Source organism: Harpia harpyja, chromosome Z (genome assembly GCF_026419915.1).
Source record: "Harpia harpyja isolate bHarHar1 chromosome Z, bHarHar1 primary haplotype, whole genome shotgun sequence".
Taxonomy (NCBI): domain Eukaryota; kingdom Metazoa; phylum Chordata; class Aves; order Accipitriformes; family Accipitridae; genus Harpia; species Harpia harpyja.
The window spans coordinates 23,299,343-23,319,057 of record NC_068969.1 but is presented as its reverse complement, the minus strand read 5'-3'; the positions used below and the strand labels follow the sequence as shown (position 1 = coordinate 23,319,057).

The window sequence follows — 19,715 nt, the reverse complement described above, 5'->3', positions numbered from 1 at the left end:
TTAGAATTAGCCTCATTCATATACTCAAGATCACTGTTTTATGACAGTGTTTAAAACATGAAGTTTCCTAATTAGGCCAGACAAGACTTCTTGAAAGACTTGTAAACTACTTGAATATATCTGCCTACATGGAAGCAACACTACCTACTCTCATCACTGTTAGAAGAGTGCTTCAAGGAGTCGACCCGTTTGCTCCTCTCAGATGATCTAAAGAATTAAATTTTAGCATAGATGTGTTTAGTTTAGCTTGAGCATAACAATGTTTCCCACAATTTGGTAATGAGGGCTTCTTATATATTTCTGACAACAATAAAAGCAGCTGTACTACTACAGATGAATATGCAAAAGAATGGTTTTCAACAACACTTTATTGAAGCACTTCAAAATGATCACAATGATAGATGTTGCCTTTAACAGAATAAAACCTGTAATGTCATAATTAAAAGGCACTAATCCTGGCACAAAGGTCTACTTACCCACCTTCCACTGTGACGAAAATAAAAACATCGAATATTTTACTTCTCCTTTAAGAGTATGTGTGTACCCCCTTTGAGTGCCATTCCCTGTTTGTCATTTAAGTGACATGTAAAAGAAATTCCCCGATGTTTCACCAAGGCATACTTTAACATTCAGCATCTGTAGTCCTAAAGCAATAGACTACTACTCATTGAAGTAGACAAGTCATTCTACACTCACGTTTTGGGAATAGAAGTCCTGAAGCACATACCAGTCTCAGGCATTCACACATTACTTCCCCTTTAACACGATTCATTGCTTTGCTGTTCGTGTACTCAGCAATGCACCACTCTTAGCAAAATAGCTTAAATAACCTGATTTACACCCCCCTATTTGGAATTCACACGGCTCTCTAGTCAGAGTCAGTGCAAAAGCAAGCCAGCAGGGAGCAGTGCTGGGGCATGCGACCGCGAAGAAGCTAATTTCTTTTACATTCAGTAAACACACACAAAGCAAATCATGACATGCCATTGCACAGCCACAGTAACTATAAAATTAAACCTTAGAAAAGTTAAAAGCTTGATAATCCAGCTAAGACATACTTCAAGTTATTATAGATCCCTGCATAACATTCCTATATTAATTTAACCAGAGAGACTGTTTAAGGCATTTTCTTTGGCCTCCTTTCTTCTACCAGAAAGTGAAGATTATGCAGTTTTATATGTCAGCATCCAAAAAGGACCATCTTTCCAACCTGCTTCCATAAAGGTGCAAAGAGAAAACACAAATCAATAAGAAACTAGATTATTAGTTCCACAGATCATGAAACAGCTCCACATTTGTGCATTTTTCATGTTGCCAAGTGGTAGGACAGAATTGCTCTGTGCAACTGCTACGACACTCAGCTGTACTTGGGGTGATGATGAGTTATGCTGCACTGTAATTGCACTTGAAGAAACCACCATCCACACTGAATTTGATAGGACATTAACACTCCAAGGAAAACTTTCACACAGCCCGGTGCTGTGGGTGCACGCACAAACATTTCTTCCTAGTCTAGTGACGTGCTGCTCTACGATCAGTAAGAGCGATCGCTTGTACTAACAAAACCACCAACAAGTATTTAGAGTTGATGGCTATTTTAAAATCATTGGGACACCATACAATACCAACACATCATGAGGTCATAAAGGTATGACTGGTGTCTAACTTGCATGCATATTCACGACCAAGAGTTCTCTCCAGCTCAGTACTTGCCTTTTCACAAGATCCAGTTTTCTTAATATGCTAACGGTCAAGGCCTACTGCAGATACATCAGAAGAGAGTTTCAGGACTACAGCTACTGATGTTTAAGTACAATAATTTATGTTACTAAAATGCACCCCCAAAAGCAACTTTTGTTAAGAGAATGGGAAATTTAATCAGTTTCTTTTTACTGTCTAGGCTCACTACAGAGCCTGAGACAAGTAATCATGATGAGAGATTAGACTGGCCCAATAGATTTCTAGAAGCAGAACACAGCTATAACATCCAAGTTCAGCAGACAACACTGCTACTGCCTACCTTAGGCTCCACACCTTTATTGGAACACAAAAGCTTTAACCTTGGACTTAACTGTGCCAGATGAGTAAGCAGACTTTTCAGCCCAAGGCTGAAAGGTGGCAAGAGCAGCCTCACTTCTCTGGAAAGACTTACTACACTTCCCTTCTGTTTTAAAATTAAGGTAGTTGGAAAGCTAATCAAGCCCTCAAACAGAAAAAGTGTAATGCTCTGCACTGGATTCAAACAGCCTCTTCAATGTCTACATTTCTGCTCCGTGAGTAACTGCGGGCATCTCAAACTGTGCAAGAACAGCTGTGAAAACCTAGGCGGAGTCATTTCATGAAGTAATAACAAATGTACTTTTTAGAGTATGCACATCATAGGTGGCCAGTGTAGCTTTCCTTGCTATTTACATTTAGAAGTAGAAGCTATTACTTAAATACCACATCAAGCAAACAGCTGTTGGCCAAGTTCACACCACAGCTGATTTAAGTGATTAGTACTGGTATCAGACCAACCAGGGTGACAAATCTTACAGCAGTAATATTGTTTTCAGATTTTGTATCTAGATGCATTTTGCTTTGAATGTTAACTCCAGGTAGCTTGTTTTGCACACAGGAAACTCCCCATCAGCTGAAGAAATACACATGTGATGTTTTACTCAACAGTTCATTAGTCCTTCCCACCAGCTGCGTTACACATGAAGGATGCTAACTGACCAGTACTCAGGCCTAAAAACTAACCCATTACAGCTCAGTAAGTTTGAAAGCTTACATAGAGGCAGGCCACGAACAGAAGACATCCAATTTGTTACCATTACTTGGAAGATGTTGACATATGGTCCTATACGTTAATCAGTGACCCGAGAGAAATTAATGCAACAAAGCATTTGGGAAGAACAGTCAGTGTTAACTTCAGATTAAAATCACAACAAAGATTTTGTCCAAGACCTCTGTCAACAAAAGCCTCACTTTGCAATGAGATAAGAATCTTTATGCTTTAATTGGCAGTCAATGATCAGGCACTGCTAGATCTGACACTTCTGCTAGAAAAGCAAAGGTTTTACTCTAGGCTTGATGACAAGCAACAAGCTTGTAGACACATGCATTTTTCTCCTGAAAACAGAGCTCCAGAAGGCTGCCCGTACTTAAGACCCTTCAGCTGACCAGTGCTTTTCATAAACATAAAAAAGCACTGAAGTCTGCTGAGACTGACTGACTAAGCTTGCTCATGTAACCTGAGAAAGCCCCAGGCCTGAAAGGTAGTTTTACAAGCATTTCACTTGAATGCTTGAACCACATAATATAAAGAAGCTCAGGCATTTACCGAACCTTCTTCCCCCACTGTAATGTTGTGGGAGAGGAGACAGACATCCAAAAATGTATTTCCATGAGTTAAGCCACATCAACTCAAGTCAGTCAGTTAAGTGTCAATACAACCCTCAAAACATAAGTTTATTGAATAAAGCTGAAGAGCAGTAAACCAACATATGCATCCACCTAAATAAAAAAAATTCACGTATTTACAAAGTTCAGTAATTGTATAAGTTGTTCACATGCAGAGAGTAATGCACAGGTTAACAATTGGTAGTGTTTGGATGCCATAAACGCTGAAAGCAGTGAAGTATATAAACACCAAACACATCAAGTTTAGCTATAGGCCAGTTAACTAAACAGTGACCTGGTCCCCCACAAAGATTCACACATTCTAGTTTAGTTTCCTTATCTTAGGCACAAGCAAGTTTGCTAAATAAAAGTAACTGTAGCAGTTCCTGGTGAACTAGGGACTACAGTAGCAAGTTAATATACCCTCTCCTCTACAGCACCAGAGTATGAATTAATTGAAATCATGCTTCAGAGAACTGAAAGGGGACAAAAAGTTAAAATGCAAGTTCAGACTGAATGCAGGCAGCATGTAGTGTCTGTGCAACAGTGCGATCGTTGGTACAGAACAGTAAGGCCATGGCAGTCTAAATTAAAACTGGCTTGTCATAACTGATATGGACTAAACAGTTTCCAACCAAAGACTCCGACATAATGCAAACTACATTTAGGTGAAGAATCACACACAGTGTGAGGCAACACAAGCAGGTGCACCATGTATTTGCATACACTAGTAAGCTACACTGACATTACTGTATGAACAAACCAGTCTTAACAAGTCTGTCCCTTTAAATATACTGAAGTCATTGAGAAAGTAAAGCTACAAAAACATTACAATCTTTAGTTTATACATACTTCCCTATACTGTAGGAGCTAGTCAAGAAACAGGATCAATTCATTGGCTCTCTTGTGCTTTGACACAGTAGAACATTTCATCTTGCAACTTACAGACTTTGCACATGGTTACATCAAGAAAGCAGGCAGGTCTAGAGTTGTCACAATAGCCTAAATATTCCATAGCACCAGGTGAAACTGTGCCCAGCCATTTCATGAGCAGGAGACACTAGACGATTACACAGATATTGTGCTAAAGGTCAACAACTGACTCTATACAAAAACATCAGTAATTTAAGTGTCATGCAGCTGCTCAGAATGTGTGTTCTGGTTTCAGATAGAGACCACTAGTATCTGTAGATAGAAAAATGTATTTGAACAAAGTCTGATGTTCCTAGCAATTTTTTTTTCATGCTGGAATACTCCAATTTTTGAAAGCTTGACAGAACAGTCCATTCCCATCCCCCACACAAATGTTAAACAGAAGCAACAAAATGATTTTAAACAGTCGACTCTTTCCTAATTCATCATGAGAATTTTCTTTTTCAAGTGACAGGATAAGCTCTCAGCTGTAGATTAGTGATGCTGATCTATGCCTTGTGCTCCCCTCCGCAAACAGCTCCCATTTCTCTGCTTACATACACACATCACATGCATTTGTGAGATAAATCAGTATCCCACAACTCACGCTTAAATGTTTTCTAACTACTGTATGTGGCATCTTACAGAATCTTAATGCTGTCAAGCATCAGCATCTTCAAGCCACTAAACACTAGAAATAAAACACTTGCTGAAAATCATATAAAAACCTGGCCCTGAAAAACCAGAACAGAGTGTACCATCATAGTTAACATGGTAGAGAGATTTTTTTTTTAAAAAGCCCCCCCAACCCTCCCACCATAGATGGTTGTAAAATAAATATTTGTGCTGACTTTATCATGACAACTCTAGTTGTTTTGTGACAGAATAGGAATACAAGTCTTCAGCAGTGCACATGAGAAATGAACCGTGAAAAGGCAAGATTCTTGATACAGGATTTTTGGGTAGTATCTCATTATGGAGGGAAGTGGACAATTGAGATTATGGCCAACTGGTACTGGAGATTCCAAGAAGACTTCAGCTTCTTCTAGATTTTGAATGCTGAATAAGCCACTGAAGCGTGATATCTAAAGAGAGAGAGAAGAGAAGTTCCATATTCAAGTGTCTATCTGTATTTGTGTAACTGGCATCGCTTTGGTATGCCAGTGTCCTCAAATACATGACAGGAATATCCAGCCCTTCCCCAGAGGATGGTCCAAGACAGATCAACAGAATGATTTTCTGGAATGCTTGCTGTCTATGCTTTGGTCCTGTAACTGCTCAGCATCCTTTAAGTAACACATAAAGGAAGTGCCCCAGACAGCCTGGCTCCTCAGTCAGCTACACCTCTAGGAAAAAGACATCCCTTAATCTGATACTTTGGTATAGCTTACATAATTAGTTTTAGATCAACATTGCTCTATTTAGCCAGTCTGCCTCTCCTCACCTGATGAGAACAAAGTTAAGCCCTACAAAGCACCAAGCTCCTCCATGCTTTAAAGAGGGTCTCCTAAGGAAGTGAAATGCACTAGCATCACACCAGCCCAATGCTTCCAGCAGCACCTTCCCTATAGCATCAATGATGCTCAGCTGTGCTGTGAGCCTTGTGCAGGAGATAGAATAGAAAGGAGTATCTGCTTCTCTTATCCACCATGTTTGAATCTTTAACTGATGGTAAGGTAACAGGGGCTTCTTGGATAAGAAGCCAGAAGACTTCCAAAGGCTGTTCATTTTTCCTTGGAAGAAGTTGAGTCCTTAATATAAAGCAGTTCTGGTATCCTCTATAGCCTGTTCCTGTGACCACCAGCCTGAAGTTTCCCTCATCAGTAAACTCATGTAGGCCCACCAATGAACCAGTGTTAATCTCATGGCAGCACAAGAAGGCATCAGGAGAACGATGGCTACCATTGTTAAGTAGTGTGTTTTCATTCAGTTGAGATTACTCAGTTTACTTACAATACTAGTGTCAAGTACTTGGTATTACACAGTACCATGGTTTCTGCCTTTGACCTCCAGAAATTCTAAAGCAATTGATGTCAGCACCAGAAAATTTACTGTTTGGCTGCATGGAGTAGTGACTAGCATAGGCCACAACATGAACCGCTTTGATAAGACAGCAAGGGAAGATGATTATTTCAAGGGAATGACTGTTGAGGGAAAACTTGCTGCAAGTACTTGCTAGCCTCATGAAGTGAGGCAGAACCGAAAGTACCTGACATAAGTATAAAATCATTTAGGCCAAGTTAATAGTGAGACTGGTCAGCTATTTGCTGCAAACTAACTGATGAAAGGCAGCAGACTTCACAGGAGACTGACATACGTTTTGATAACTACAACCCCTACAACTTTAATACCAGTCAAGCTTCCTCACTGCCATCAGGAGTTATACTAAATTTAACCAGTGCACCTACATATCGTTCTTTGATTTGTTACCAGTTTCCTGAAGCCAGGAAGCTTGTGTTTAAGAAGTTACAATCCCCCAATCCATCCTCTGAGAGCTCTTCAAAATGCTTAGCATTTTAGGTTAATAGTTACCTATATTATCTTTCTCTTTGCAAGAAATTGAGTAGCAGCAGATTTCTCTGTCCTGAATAGCAGCAAGGTTCCTATGAAAGAGAGAACATTTCAACATACACTTCACTTATGACAAGGACTCTTATACTGAGAATCTAAACTGTTCCCCTTCATCTTCTCCACGTAACTTGTTTCTGTACAATGTTTCAGCTAGCTCCTGTTGCTGGGTTTTCTACTTATAAATGCAAGCTTCTTGATCTAACAACCCCCTCTGTACATGAATTCATTTATTGAGTTAAAGTAGCCTTTCTTAGGAAGGGTTAGACTTACATCTTTTCAATTAGCTGTTTCTCATCCAAAGCATTAGGAAGGTCTCTCTTATTTCCAAGTACTAGAACCTGAAATTCAGAGCAGAAGGAAATGGTTGCAGCTTTGCTTTAAAAAACAAAAACAACAAACAAAACAAAAAAACCCCAACCAAAAAACCCCACACACACACCAAAAAACCCCCAACCAACCAACAAAACACAAACAACAAACTTCAAGGGATTCTGACAAGCAGTCCGCACTAGGCTATTAAATCTAACGGAATGAGACATTCACTATTAAACCAGATCAAGGAGGAAGACTGACCTAATCCCAGGGAAAGAGGGGGTACAAATAACCTGTTACGCACAAAAAGCAAGCATGAGAACACATCAGCTCACAAAACTGAGAACAATCCCAGCAGACTTTCAGCTGAGATTCCCCAAACTTACGCTATACTTCTGCACTACAGTCTAGTTAACCTGTACTGTAGTAGACTCTAGAAGAGAGCACAAACTCATAGTGGAATACTCTAAATTACTGTTCCAATTTTTTTTTTTTTTTTTTTTTTGTGGGCACTGAACAAGAATAAGATCACTGAAGGATTGACCGAGGTCAACGATTTGATTTAAGGCACTAGGGGCAGGTATTGTTCATGCTTATTCTAACCAGTAAGGCTAGGCCTTACACTTCACTTAAGAGTTCAAGCCAAACTTCAGAGTTACTAAAGTTATGCACATTCCTCAAGCAAGTTTAATATTGTAAGGCAATATTACTTACAGGGATTCCTTGTAACTGTGGCTTATCTAGAAGATTGTGCAGCTCATTTCGAGAGGCTTCTATTTTTTCACGATCTGCAGCATCTACCATGTAGCTTTAAAGAGAATTTAAGGTTAGGTCAGTGAGACTGAACTACTTCAGAAACAGCAGTCTTTCCTTTACACTGTCAGTTTTGAGCAGATTCAACAAGGCTTTAAATAAAGCTAGGTCTTCTGAGCAAAGAATTTGGTTCTTTTAAAAAAATTCTCTAAGATCAGAGTAGATGAAAGATTCTTTCAGTTAGACAGCACTGCCACTCAGTTCAGACAGGAAGTAGTTAGTACTCTAGATCAGACACTGATAAGAAAATAACCCATCTTGAGCCCTAAACTTAAGGGTAAAAAAAGGTCAATATGCTTGCAGTACAGTTTCAAAATTAAAATGACTACTACCGACTCAAGCATGCACTGTTAGAAAGACCACACGCAGAAGAGAAGCAAATCTGAAGTTAAGTACTAGCTGAAGTAAGACAACACTTACACAATAGCATTAACTCCTCTGCAATATCGTTCCCACATGCTTCGGAATCGTGGTTGCCCTCCTATATCCCAAATCTTAAGGCAAGGGGAAAAAGACAGTTTAGCCATGCACTATGTTTAAACATGTCACACAAGATAAGATAAGATGAGAAATCAAAACACAGTTTTCCCTTTCTCCTTAGGCCAGCTGCAGGACCTCTCACATATTAGAGCAGAAATAATCCCTTGTACAGCTGATCAAAGCTTGCAGGCCCAAGAGCATAAGATGCAAACTAGAGCATCTTAGAGCAGATACAAGAACACACGTGTGTACCAAGTTTACACGCTGTGGTATATAAGAACATAAGATATATTGACTTAAAACTTTGCTTTTGATGTAAGCCTTCCCTTAAGCAATATTGATGAGCAGAAGAGGAGGATCTCCGGGCCCTAAACACGTGAAAATTAACTGAGATTACAGCCAGACAGCGTTATCACAACATTGCTTTAACTAGTCCATGAACCTGGAAATCACACACAGATTCTCATTTAAGAAACCCCATAAATAAACTTAAGTGTATTCTTAAGCTATTTGACAGGTTTAGCTGAGCCTCTTCAGTTTCCTGTATTTGTCCTAATGGCGGAAGCAAAACAGAGCAAACAAATTTTAAACTAGAAGCTGAAGCCAACCTTGCATGGGTTTAAGAAGAGACAGTCAACAATGGTAACATACCTTTATTGTGACATTACCCTTCGTAACTTTTCTCATGTTGAAGCCCACAGTAGGAATCATATCTTCACTGAATTGACCTGACTGAAAAAAAAGAAAGTTAAATTTAGTACTTATCTGATGCAGCTAGTTTACATAGTAAAATATCATAAGCTTTTTCTAACCATTTGCCTTCCAACTGAAGGCTTCATAGCCAAGAAGTCGTAGATACAATATTCACGTGCATTGAAGCTTGTGTGAAGTCAGTCAAGTAATTTCTTACAAGCACTTAAATAATTTTTCAAGCCTTGGGGCAATTAGGGGAGCAAAGTTACTTGGGGAGAAGTGCTTTGCATAGCTTAACAGACGGACAGCCGGGGCAAGTATAGGAAAAGAGCCATTCACCTACTTCTGCTGGAGCCAAGTTCTGTACATTAGGATCTCCTAGTTACCTGGAAGCTAGAAAAATCCAGAAGATTTTCCTCTGATGCAAGCTACTCTATGGACAACATTTACAGTAATAAATCACTCCTGTGGAGTAAGCCTCCAACCCACAGGTATGGGTTAACTCCCTGAGGAATTTTAAGAGGCTGGAAAGTGGAAGGACTTGACAGGTCTGCTTCCTGCTAGGCTACACAGTGTCCAACTTGTTCAGCAGCGGAAGAGGCAATCGAAATGCAACTGGGGAGTATTGCAGCCCGTTTCCACCAGAAGTTCAGCATCACTTTAAGTTCTGACATAACTGCTGCAAAACAGTGTTGTATTAGAGAGGTTCTCTAGTGGCAGATGTTTTACTATCTGTTACACTTTTATCTGTAACAGCTTGAAAGCCAAGTTCACAGCTATCTCCTGTAGCTAACCCAGGAGCCATAACAAGTGTTATCAACAGTAGTACAGATTTCTCCCATGCTTCCTTGGCTATTTGGCAGAAGGTGGATCTCAGCCACAGCGGTCATTATGTATCTCACTACATCCATTATGCGTAATAGAACCAGACAGTCAACCAGATTTGGAAAAAAGGTCAACTCAAATGCATTCAGTTGTTTAATTAGGGTTCGATATCATAGCAGCAGAAAGTCTGCTTCTCTCCCCTGATGTTGCACAGAGAAGCTAGCCTGAGTTAAAAGCTCTTTAGGAACTATGAAGCAGACGTCGCATCACCCTATAGAGTTCGGGCCCAAATGCCCACAAACTGGAAGTAGTAACTATGTCTGACTTGACATGCTTTGAGCAAATGCTGTTCAGAGTTTACAACCAGAAGATGATCAGTTTGTAACACCAATGCTTTGGCATTCACTTCCATGCCTAGAAGCTCACGCTTTCTTCAGCTTGTTCCCCCTACCTCAAGCCCCCCAAAAAACTGTGATCTTCCACTAGCAAACAAAAGCTGCAAGCTTCACACAATACAGACTCCAGTATAATGCTAATAAACATTAGAAGTCAACTGAAAACACAGATGATAGCAGTCACATTTCGGTTTATTTGGCCAAGTCCTTCAGTTAAATGGCACATTGATCTTGCTGTTGACCTCCAAAACAGAAATAAGTGTAGAGCTTGGATTTGAAGCCAGCAGTCCCCTGAACAGGTGGTGATTTTTCACATTTAAGATCTGCTTTCCAGATGCATGGCTATACAGACTAACAGTCTTTTAAAAGGAGTTAAAAAAAATAAGTCCTTGAATCCAAGGCATGCAGCTGTAAAAACAGTGACGACCTGAAAAATGGACAGCTTAAACCTCATTAGGCAGATGTTCTGCATTCTCATTTGAAAGAAGTTTCAACTGTTTAAGCTACACAAAAAAGCACGTATCAATCTCATGCAGCACTGTTTCAGAAACTACTCTAACCTTTCTGCTAACTTAGCAAGGTAGGTGCACAACCTGAACGCCTGTTCATTAGCTTGCCGTTCCTGCCCTGAAAGTCCAGTGTATGAGTTGTCCATTTCAGCCAGTTTATGCGTAGCTCAGCAGCAGATGGTTAACCGTGATTTCCATGCCTGATGCAGTTTAGTTCAGTTCATAAAGCATGCACTGCCAATCTTGCCTTTGAAGGGCCAGCTTGCCATGGTTGCTCAAGAACCACTGCATTCCTGCCTCTACAGTCACACCCTACACCCACATTCTAACCAAACATCTCCCAAGCACTGCCTGAACCTCCATCTCTTTGTGCTACTTCATATTACCCCATATGCTGTCAGCTATTCCCACTCAGATACTTCCAGATTCTTCACTCAAGAGCTGTTCCTATCAATAGTTCATGCTTTCTCACTGCTCTTTTAGGATACAGATTCCTTCAGATTGGAGCAGCATCTCATTTGCCACGTTTAACGTAATGTTGAAGAAATTACTGTGATCTGCCACAAAGAAGCTTTTACAGAATCTTCAGAAAAGCTGCTGCATCTTATAGTACTTTCCAAGTACTCTCTACCCACAGTACACATTCAGGTGGCATAAAAACTTGTTCTGACTTGCTTAAAAACTACACTACAGTTGCTAAGTTACAACTTGAGTTTCAGCTTTCTGTACTCTCCTCTGTAGGCAAGACAAACCAGCGCTACCTGACATACTTTCTGAACTGTCAGAAACAGAAGGTGTGGGTAGCAGGTGCCTTCATCAAGCTGCCTCCAAAACACAAGCATGCCCTTTCTCTCTATAGGAAGTCTGGAGGCTGTGGATTTGAGGTGAGGCAGGCACTTTATACCTTTGAGAGGCAGACCTGACTGCAGGTTTTGAGCATATTGATCAACTCAGATCTTCATTTGGAAGACCTTACTCTGATTTAAGTGCAGGTGTTCCTCTGTTTGCAGTTAGCGTACCTAAAGAAAGCTACCAGCAGTCACCCTATCTTTTAAGACAGGTCAAAATATGGTTAAAACAATTGTACTGGGTTTTGTTAGTAGGCAGTGATCTCCTTTGATAGGTTCTGCTATCATATCCAACTGTCTTGGCCCAGACACGGTTCTCTAAACCCAGAATTTAGAGGGCTTTTGTTTACTACCTCTACGGAGGAAAAAAAGCCAGGAATTCAGCTGCTTCTTCAAGTATTCATATGTGAAAGCTACTCACACACCAGAACAAGAAGAATATGCTTTTATTAGTAGGCAGTTCTGTTTGAATCAGACTTCCCTCTGTACCCCCTAGAGCAGATTACTCAGCCCTGTCACTGTGTGTTCACGATACAATGCTTTCTCCTTCTAAAATAGGCATCAGCTTTAAAACAAGTTTGATAAGCACAGAAATATTTTCAAATCCCAATCTGAAAGTGCTTGGCTGCTGTCATACATAGTAGCATTGCTCAAACACTCATCAAGGACAGCAAGAATAGTTGCTTACAAATCTAGCAATAGCATCTGTTTTCAGCACTTGTGAATATTCCAATAGGCAGACACTACTTCATCCAGGCCTCCTGGAAGATCAGCCTTGTGTACTAGAAGTGATTACGAATTAAGCCATTAGCTCTGAGCTCATACAGACCATACAGCATTAACACAAACTGTTTGCTGAAGGTCACAAAACAAAGTTAACTCTAGCCCCTATGTGAAAGATAAGAAAGAGGGAGACTAAACAGACCAAATTTCAAAAACCACATGCAGAAAGAACCTGCAGGACTAGTCTTTAAGACTCCTCATTTAAGAGATGCTCCCTTTTCAATACTCCCAAGCTCCTGGAGAACCCAAGCATGTGATTTTAGTGCAACATGAACCCATTTACCTGCCTGTGTACTTATGTTGGGTAAGATTATTCAGAGGAGCAAAACTGCTTCCAGACTGAACTAAGTCCCTGCACTGTAATCTAGTTCAGGGACAACACCTACCTCCATGAATTGGTTTGGGTTCAGCTCACCTTGTATCTAGTATTAACACTAACTCTTGCGCAGACTGTAGCATTTATGCATTTCACCCTCCATCTCACTAGCAGATCCAAGTCTGTCACACCTGTTACACACCCACTAACACTAGCTTTGATGGGTGCTCTGAAACACCACCACACATGCCAAAGCACAGCCACATTCACAAGCACTGCTTTTTACCTGTAACACTGGCAGACTGCCTCTCTGGGTCTGCGCCCTCTCCCTCGGCTCACCAGCAGGCCAGGGGCAGCTTTGCCAGCCAGCACCCCCAGAAGTCTTCCCGCAGGAACGGGCCAGCAGCATGACAGTTACAGGTACAGTTCACTTCCCAGAGGCTAGGATCAGAAGACTTTGGACAAGCATTTAACTTAATATCACCTAACATTCCAGAAGTGTACAAAGTATGCAAGTTTAGTCTTTTTTTAATACTTAGTCAATATTAAAACGAGCTGCTTACTACACCTACCATTTCCAGTTGTCTTGAGTCAAAAAAACCAAAACAAAACAAACTACTCTCTGGCTACTTCATCTGCCTCTCTGTAGCCATAAGCTACAGCCAGAAAACTGCCAACTTCCAGGGAGTTATGCTTACCAGACTGTCAGCACCAAGCCCTAAGCAGCTTGATCAAGTAATTGAGCGTAAGACTGGAATTCCTGCTTCCTGTATCTTCCTTAAAAATTCATTTCAATACATTAAAGGAACCATTAAAGGCAGAACTCAAACTGCAGAAGAAGAACTGGCGTTCCCTCTTCTTTCTTTCCAGCTAGAGCGGTAGCTCTCTCCTGCTGGCACTGGAAAGCATGCTGCTTACAATGGTCCATCCACATGGTCCTCAACCACCAATTCACAGCTACCAGTCTTTGATTCTACAACCTGCACAAGGAGATTCTTCAACAGAAAAGGTCAGCACAGCCTTTAGCTTGCATCTCATAAAGCTAACATGATTCATGACTGTTATAGGACAAATTTCTTCATATAGGCTTTGTTACTACACAACAAAGATTTTTATCTTTACTTGTAATACTTCTCATCCACCTAGAAGAGGTCACAAACAAGCTTAGCCGACTAGGAGACAACATCACTGGAGTATGAATTCCAGCCAGGACACTCCCAATCCACCTGAACCAGCATACTACCTTAAGCCCCACTCTTCATCACTAAATTTCTTTCTTTTCACACCAAGAAAAATGCCGCATCTCTCCGAAATCTCTTCTTTAAAAAAAAAAAAAAAAAAACAGTCATTTTAGCATTATATAAAGCTACCCCTACACTAAGCCTCCTCTGCAACATTCATAGCCTCAACCAACAAGTGCATCATATGTGCACAAATCAACTCTCTAGTTTCTCTAGTCTAGCTTCCTTCTTGAAATACTTCAGTGTTTCAGCTACTTGTGATCACATTCAGCAGCTTGAACTCTAGTTTAGAAGCTTCAGTCCTTGTGATCTGAAAGTCCCTTGAAAGGCTTTATAACAGCACTTCTATGAATGATTGCTGGAGAAAGCAAAATAGCTTATTCTGACAAGAAAATGCCTTTTTATTTCCCCAACCCTGACTTCAATGGAATATTCAAAAAGACATGGACTGCTTATCATATAACTACCACTCAGCAGTGAAACAAGACCTAAAAAGGCACATTTCTGTCTAGAAGTCAGTCATGTAAGAGCTTAGGTCATTTCATGCCTCCGATAGTCATGAAAGCATATTTCTCCAGGTGTTACGGCTTAAGGCTCTTCCATTGCTTAAAAGAGTGCTATACAGGAAGACCACAATGGAAAAAGTAGATTCCAATTTCAGTCACCTGTTTCAGACCACCTGGGGCAGAGCAAGCAGGACCTCAAAAAAAAAAAAAAAAGCATTAACTGGAATATGAGTCACCTCATATTAGCTTTATTACCTAATGAAGTGAGGCAATCCACTTCAAGAGACTTCTGTGATTAAGAAACACTTCGCTTAAAAATGTATCAACCTTCTCACTTCACTAATATGTGTATGAAGTGACAACATAAGCTATTTATGACCTACCTGGGTGTTTCAGAAAGCACTAGCGCAGCAGTGAACCTCTTTAGAACAATCTTTTTCTGCACTTCTCCAGTGTGACTTCTTTAAGTCAAAGTTACTTGTAATAGTCATGAGGACAGAAGGAAGTCACAGCTCCCAACTGGCCAAAGGAATCTTTTGTTGAGAGGCGCTTCAAAAATTGCTTCTTTCTAGAAACCAAGGCCTCATTCAAAGGCTTGTCAGATATTCCAAAGTTAAAAAACAAAACACACTAATTCAGGCTTTGACACAAATCCCAAAAAGGGATCTTATTTATCCTACACCACAAACAGAACAGGTTCAGTTTAGATCTTAAACCTGACAACTGTATCAGGAAAGTCTGGCTCCCGCCCACCCCTGCAGTTCTCCTCTCCTGCCCGCTGAGGATCAGGCTATCGAGCTTCAGTGTTCCAGTGCCAAACGCCTGGATCAAGGATCAAGCTACTGGGCTTCAAGCAAGACTTCACAATAGGAAACACCACTCTTCCATGAAGTATTTTTTGAAACTGAACAAGCGTCCCATTATTCACCAGCATGCACTGCCCGCGGCCTGGAAGCAGAGTCAGTTTACTTGAGTCATGTTTCAGTTGCATCACATGGCTGTGGAGCTCGGTTGCCTCTTGTACCTCCCCACACCAGCATGGCTGGGACTCGCAGCTTTGACAGCAAGTCTGATGAAAGCCTGTTCACAGACACTAGCTGCAGAGATGCAAACGACAGAAGATACTGTAGACTCCAGTAAATGATGGGCATTTCAAGCCCTCAGATAAGAAGCTAACAATTCAAGATGCAATACGGGGATGACATGCAGTTTCTCTGAATAAGAGCCATAGGCCATCTACATTATGGAAATTAGGACCAGGAAGAAATGATATCCTCCCTTGTGAACAAGTTTACTCACACACACGGAAAACTTATGCTTAATATCTAATTAGAGACAGTGACTAATGCGGAGCCTTAGCGAAGCAGAAGCTGCATCAGTTGTATCCAGCTATAACTAGATTTCACTGCTGAGGTTGGTTTTTAAACCTTCTAGTCAAACTAAGTTTGGTCTGATTACAAACTAAGTGCTTGTTTACACTGCAGGAATAAATATCGCCCAAACCAGCTAGCAACCTAGAAAAAACACTATTCTAGAACTGGACTGTCTGCCTTTCATGGCCTTCCCACTTCAGCGATAGTCAGGTGTTGCATCAAGCCTGTAATTGTCTTGAGTTTTATTTCTAGTTACATACGCCCGATTTGATCGGCATAGATTATATTAGAGATTTATATCAGATTAAACTCACTGTTGCCAAGAGACTGGTAACAGCCCTTTGTTAAACAGAATGTATGTAGCCTTATAAGCCACACCAAGTTCCTGGTATGTAACCCAGCTTTTAGAGCTACTCTGTAGGACTAGCATCTTGCTGTGTCATTCCTTTCATTTTAGTTTTACAGAATCCCAACGCCCGACAGCTACATCCATCGAAACCATTAACTGGCCTGCAGAGAGCAGTTACTCCTTTCTGGCACTCATTTCCAAATGCATACTCTGAATTAAAGTCAGTCAATGAAGAAACTAACAAGAAGTTAGCTCTTCATGCCATGGATGGCACTACTCCCGTAAGAAGCAATATTGTGCTGATAACTGAAGCTCAAGCTATTTTTTTTTCCAAACCAGTAATAAAAACCTGAGCAAGTCCCCTCACTCTGTTTTTTGTAAAGAGTCACTAGATTCCCTCATTAAAAACTTCAGAAATGTGACTTGCTACTTCCAAACCTAAAACAGCTAACTAGGCTGTATCATTACGCATAACAACCTCCTTATTTCACTCAGTTTTGCAAGGCTATTTGAATGACACTTAGGCAGATAAATTTCTGAGTGTGATCCTAATGTGCAGTTGAAACCTTGCAAGATTCAACCCCTAGGAAAGCAAGCTGGATACAGATGCCAGCTTTACTTAGGAGTACTTTTACCATTTGAGACAACTTGGACTAAACTGATGTGCAACTACTAAAACCATTCTGTACTACTTCACATATCTGCACCACTGCTTCACAGATAACTCCCTGAAGGAGATGTGCTGCTGGTACTACACAGACAGAGCGGCAAAGCAGTACTTTGCCAAGTGCCATCGCCATCCAGGACTCCAGAAGACAAAAAGCCTCCAGCGTAACCTCAGTGCCCAAAGTTGCATGAACACACCGATCAGTATCAGCTCAGCAGCCACAGACTGAGGTTGTTCAAGAATTTCAGAGCTCCATTTTTAGAAATCCAAGCCCAGAGGTAGTGGCAGCCACTACTGTGTGTGAAAGAAAAGGCTTCTGGCATTCTTGGATTAGTCTAGCAACTTTCACCTAACACAACTAGTCAGAGGAAGAGCTACTTTTTGTGAGGGTGGACCCATTTCACATGATTATCATAAAGCCCACTGAGTGCTAACATGCCCAACTACACAAGAGCCTGGCTACATTTTGACAGCTAGTCAGTGTAACAAGGATAATGCATAGCTGCAACAGAATGAGAGTCCTTTTCCTATCCAGTAACTCGTTCAACTGACACTTAAATAAATATGTTCATGAAAATACTTGGTAATATTAAGGAGACAGCCTTATAAAAAGGTGAAGGTCTGCTCAATCTCAGGTTGAAGACATCAGCTTTCTTATTCTAGGTGCGCTAGACTCAAGTCAGTCACGCTCTCTGCAAAAGCAAAAGGTACCCTGGTTTCCCATTTCAGTCTCCCTACAAGAGCTTCCAAATTCCGGCTTGTCTCTTTGAATGTTTTCTGTCACATGCATCCACAGAACAGGACACTGATGAAGCTGAACAAGCCATTGAAGCAGGCCACTCTTTATCTTGTTCAACAATGGAAAAGCATCACGTAGGAGGATTCCCACACCCTTCCTTCATCTGCTCCAAGCAGATCATCAGATAAGTAGGCCCAAGTTCAGCAGCCTGCTGCTGTTAGACTTGGAAGTTGTACTTCTCAGCGCACACCTTAAGAAAAAGCAGATTGTTTGACACAGCTTTCAGGAGTCAGAATAAGCAAAAAATCTGAGAGAAGAACCATGAGCGGGAAACATTTACATCATTTACTGAGGACCACTGGAAAAAGGTCAAATGGAAGAAAGAAGCTGAAGACACATTATGCTATCTTCACATTACGCAAGCCCAGCCACGCTAGTACGCCGACGGAAACAAGCCTTCGGCGCACACCGCAGAGCTCTGCTCCCACACGGCTACCGGCGTCTCCACGGCCCCACCAGCGCACAAAGGTTGATGGAGGCACACACAGCACACGCTATTCGAGGCCGTACACGGCCGGCTCAGCCGCCTCTCCGACGAGCCCACCCAGCAAGGACAGACGTCCCTGCTTCCCACCCCCGGCAGCCCAACGGAGCAGCTCCGTCCCAGCAGCTCAGCCCAACGCGGGAGGCGGGCGAGACCCCCACCGCCTACCGGGGGAGGTGGGGGGTGTGCCGGGCAGGCGGTAGCCGCGGGCTGCTGACACCAGGCCCCGGCCCCGCCTGGTCTCCAGCCCGCTCCCGCCGGGCCCGCACAGGCCGCGGTGCCCCCGCCAGGCCCGGCCGCGGCCTACCCCCGGCCCGGCCCGGCGCGGCCCGCTCCGCTCACCGCGATGACGTTGACGAAGGTGGTCTTGCCCGAGTACTGCAGCCCCACCAGGGTGAGCTCCATTTCCTCCTTCCAGAAGAGCGAGCGGAACCAGTCCAGCAGCCGGGAGAGCAGCGCCAGCATGACGGCGGCGGGGGACCGGGGTCTGACTCTGGCTTCGGCTCCGGCGGCGGCTGCCCGACACCCGCGCGCTCCCACACGGCCCGGCTCGCCCCCGCGCCGCGGTCATATGACCGCACCAAGAGAGGCCGCCCGGCCGGCGGACCCCGCACCGCACCGCCCCCTGCCGGCAACCGCCGAGCTCTACGCCCCGGGGGAGGACCGGCGGAGGCGGGAAGGCGGGCAGGAGGCGGGGCCGCCGCCGCCGCGCGGGGCGGGGCGTCTGCCGCCAGCCCTCGGCCTCCGCCATCTTGGGCGGGGGCGGGTGTCTTGCTCACACGCCCCCGGCGCCGCCATCTTGGGCGGGAGGCTGTCGCGGCCCCTCAGGGCTGCCCAGTTCGACGCCCCAGCGCCGTTCTGGCTCGCCGTTCTGGCTGCCGGTGGGCCCCCGGCAGCCGTGCTGCGCTCCCAGCCCTCGCCCCCTGACCCGTCCCCAGCTTCCTGCTCCGCCTGGCCTGACAGAAGCGCTCTCAGCTGCCCGCTGAGGCCCTCAGAGCCACCCAGCAGGGTGGAGAGCGGCACCCCGCCGAGGCTGCGTGGTGGGTTGAAGCTCCAGTTACAAAAGATGTGGATCGTGGGGGCTTCTCTTCGGTGCAGCCTGCAGTTTAACCTTAGTCTCTCGAGTTGGCCACCTGAGAGCTTCTGTTTTGTCCGCTGAACCACTGAGCTGCAGCCTGCCTGCCGGCAAATCCTGGGCTCGCCGAGGACTAGGGATTAAGAAACACTAACCATAATATTTTCACGTGACAAATGCACAGTACTTTCTAAGCAAGTGAAATACCTCATAAAACTGTGTGTGTGCTTTTAGAACTTCCAAAAACTAGGGGTCAGCCCACACGACCTCGTTATTCTCCGATAACTCTCACGTAACCAGCCAGTCTCTCGAAGTTTCTGCCAGGAATCCGTGCATTTTGCATGGACTTTTTCAGGTGATTTACTGTGGGCCTTGCTGCT

The 19,715-nt window shown here is 43.0% G+C and overlaps 1 protein-coding gene across 1 annotated transcript; it reads right to left on the bottom strand.

Moving 5' to 3' along the window:
• Positions 1–350: 350 nt before the first annotated feature.
• Positions 351–18,824, bottom strand: ARL8B (ADP ribosylation factor like GTPase 8B). The gene is made up of 7 exons (XM_052776859.1): positions 18,603–18,824; positions 9,124–9,204; positions 8,413–8,486; positions 7,894–7,987; positions 7,138–7,205; positions 6,829–6,899; positions 351–5,381 (listed from the first exon to the last, which is right to left on the bottom strand). Exons 1-7 carry the CDS (start codon positions 18,723–18,725, stop codon positions 5,332–5,334), a joined length of 561 nt encoding a protein of 186 aa, XP_052632819.1. The 5' UTR covers positions 18,726–18,824; the 3' UTR covers positions 351–5,331.
• Positions 18,825–19,715: the final 891 nt, after the last annotated feature.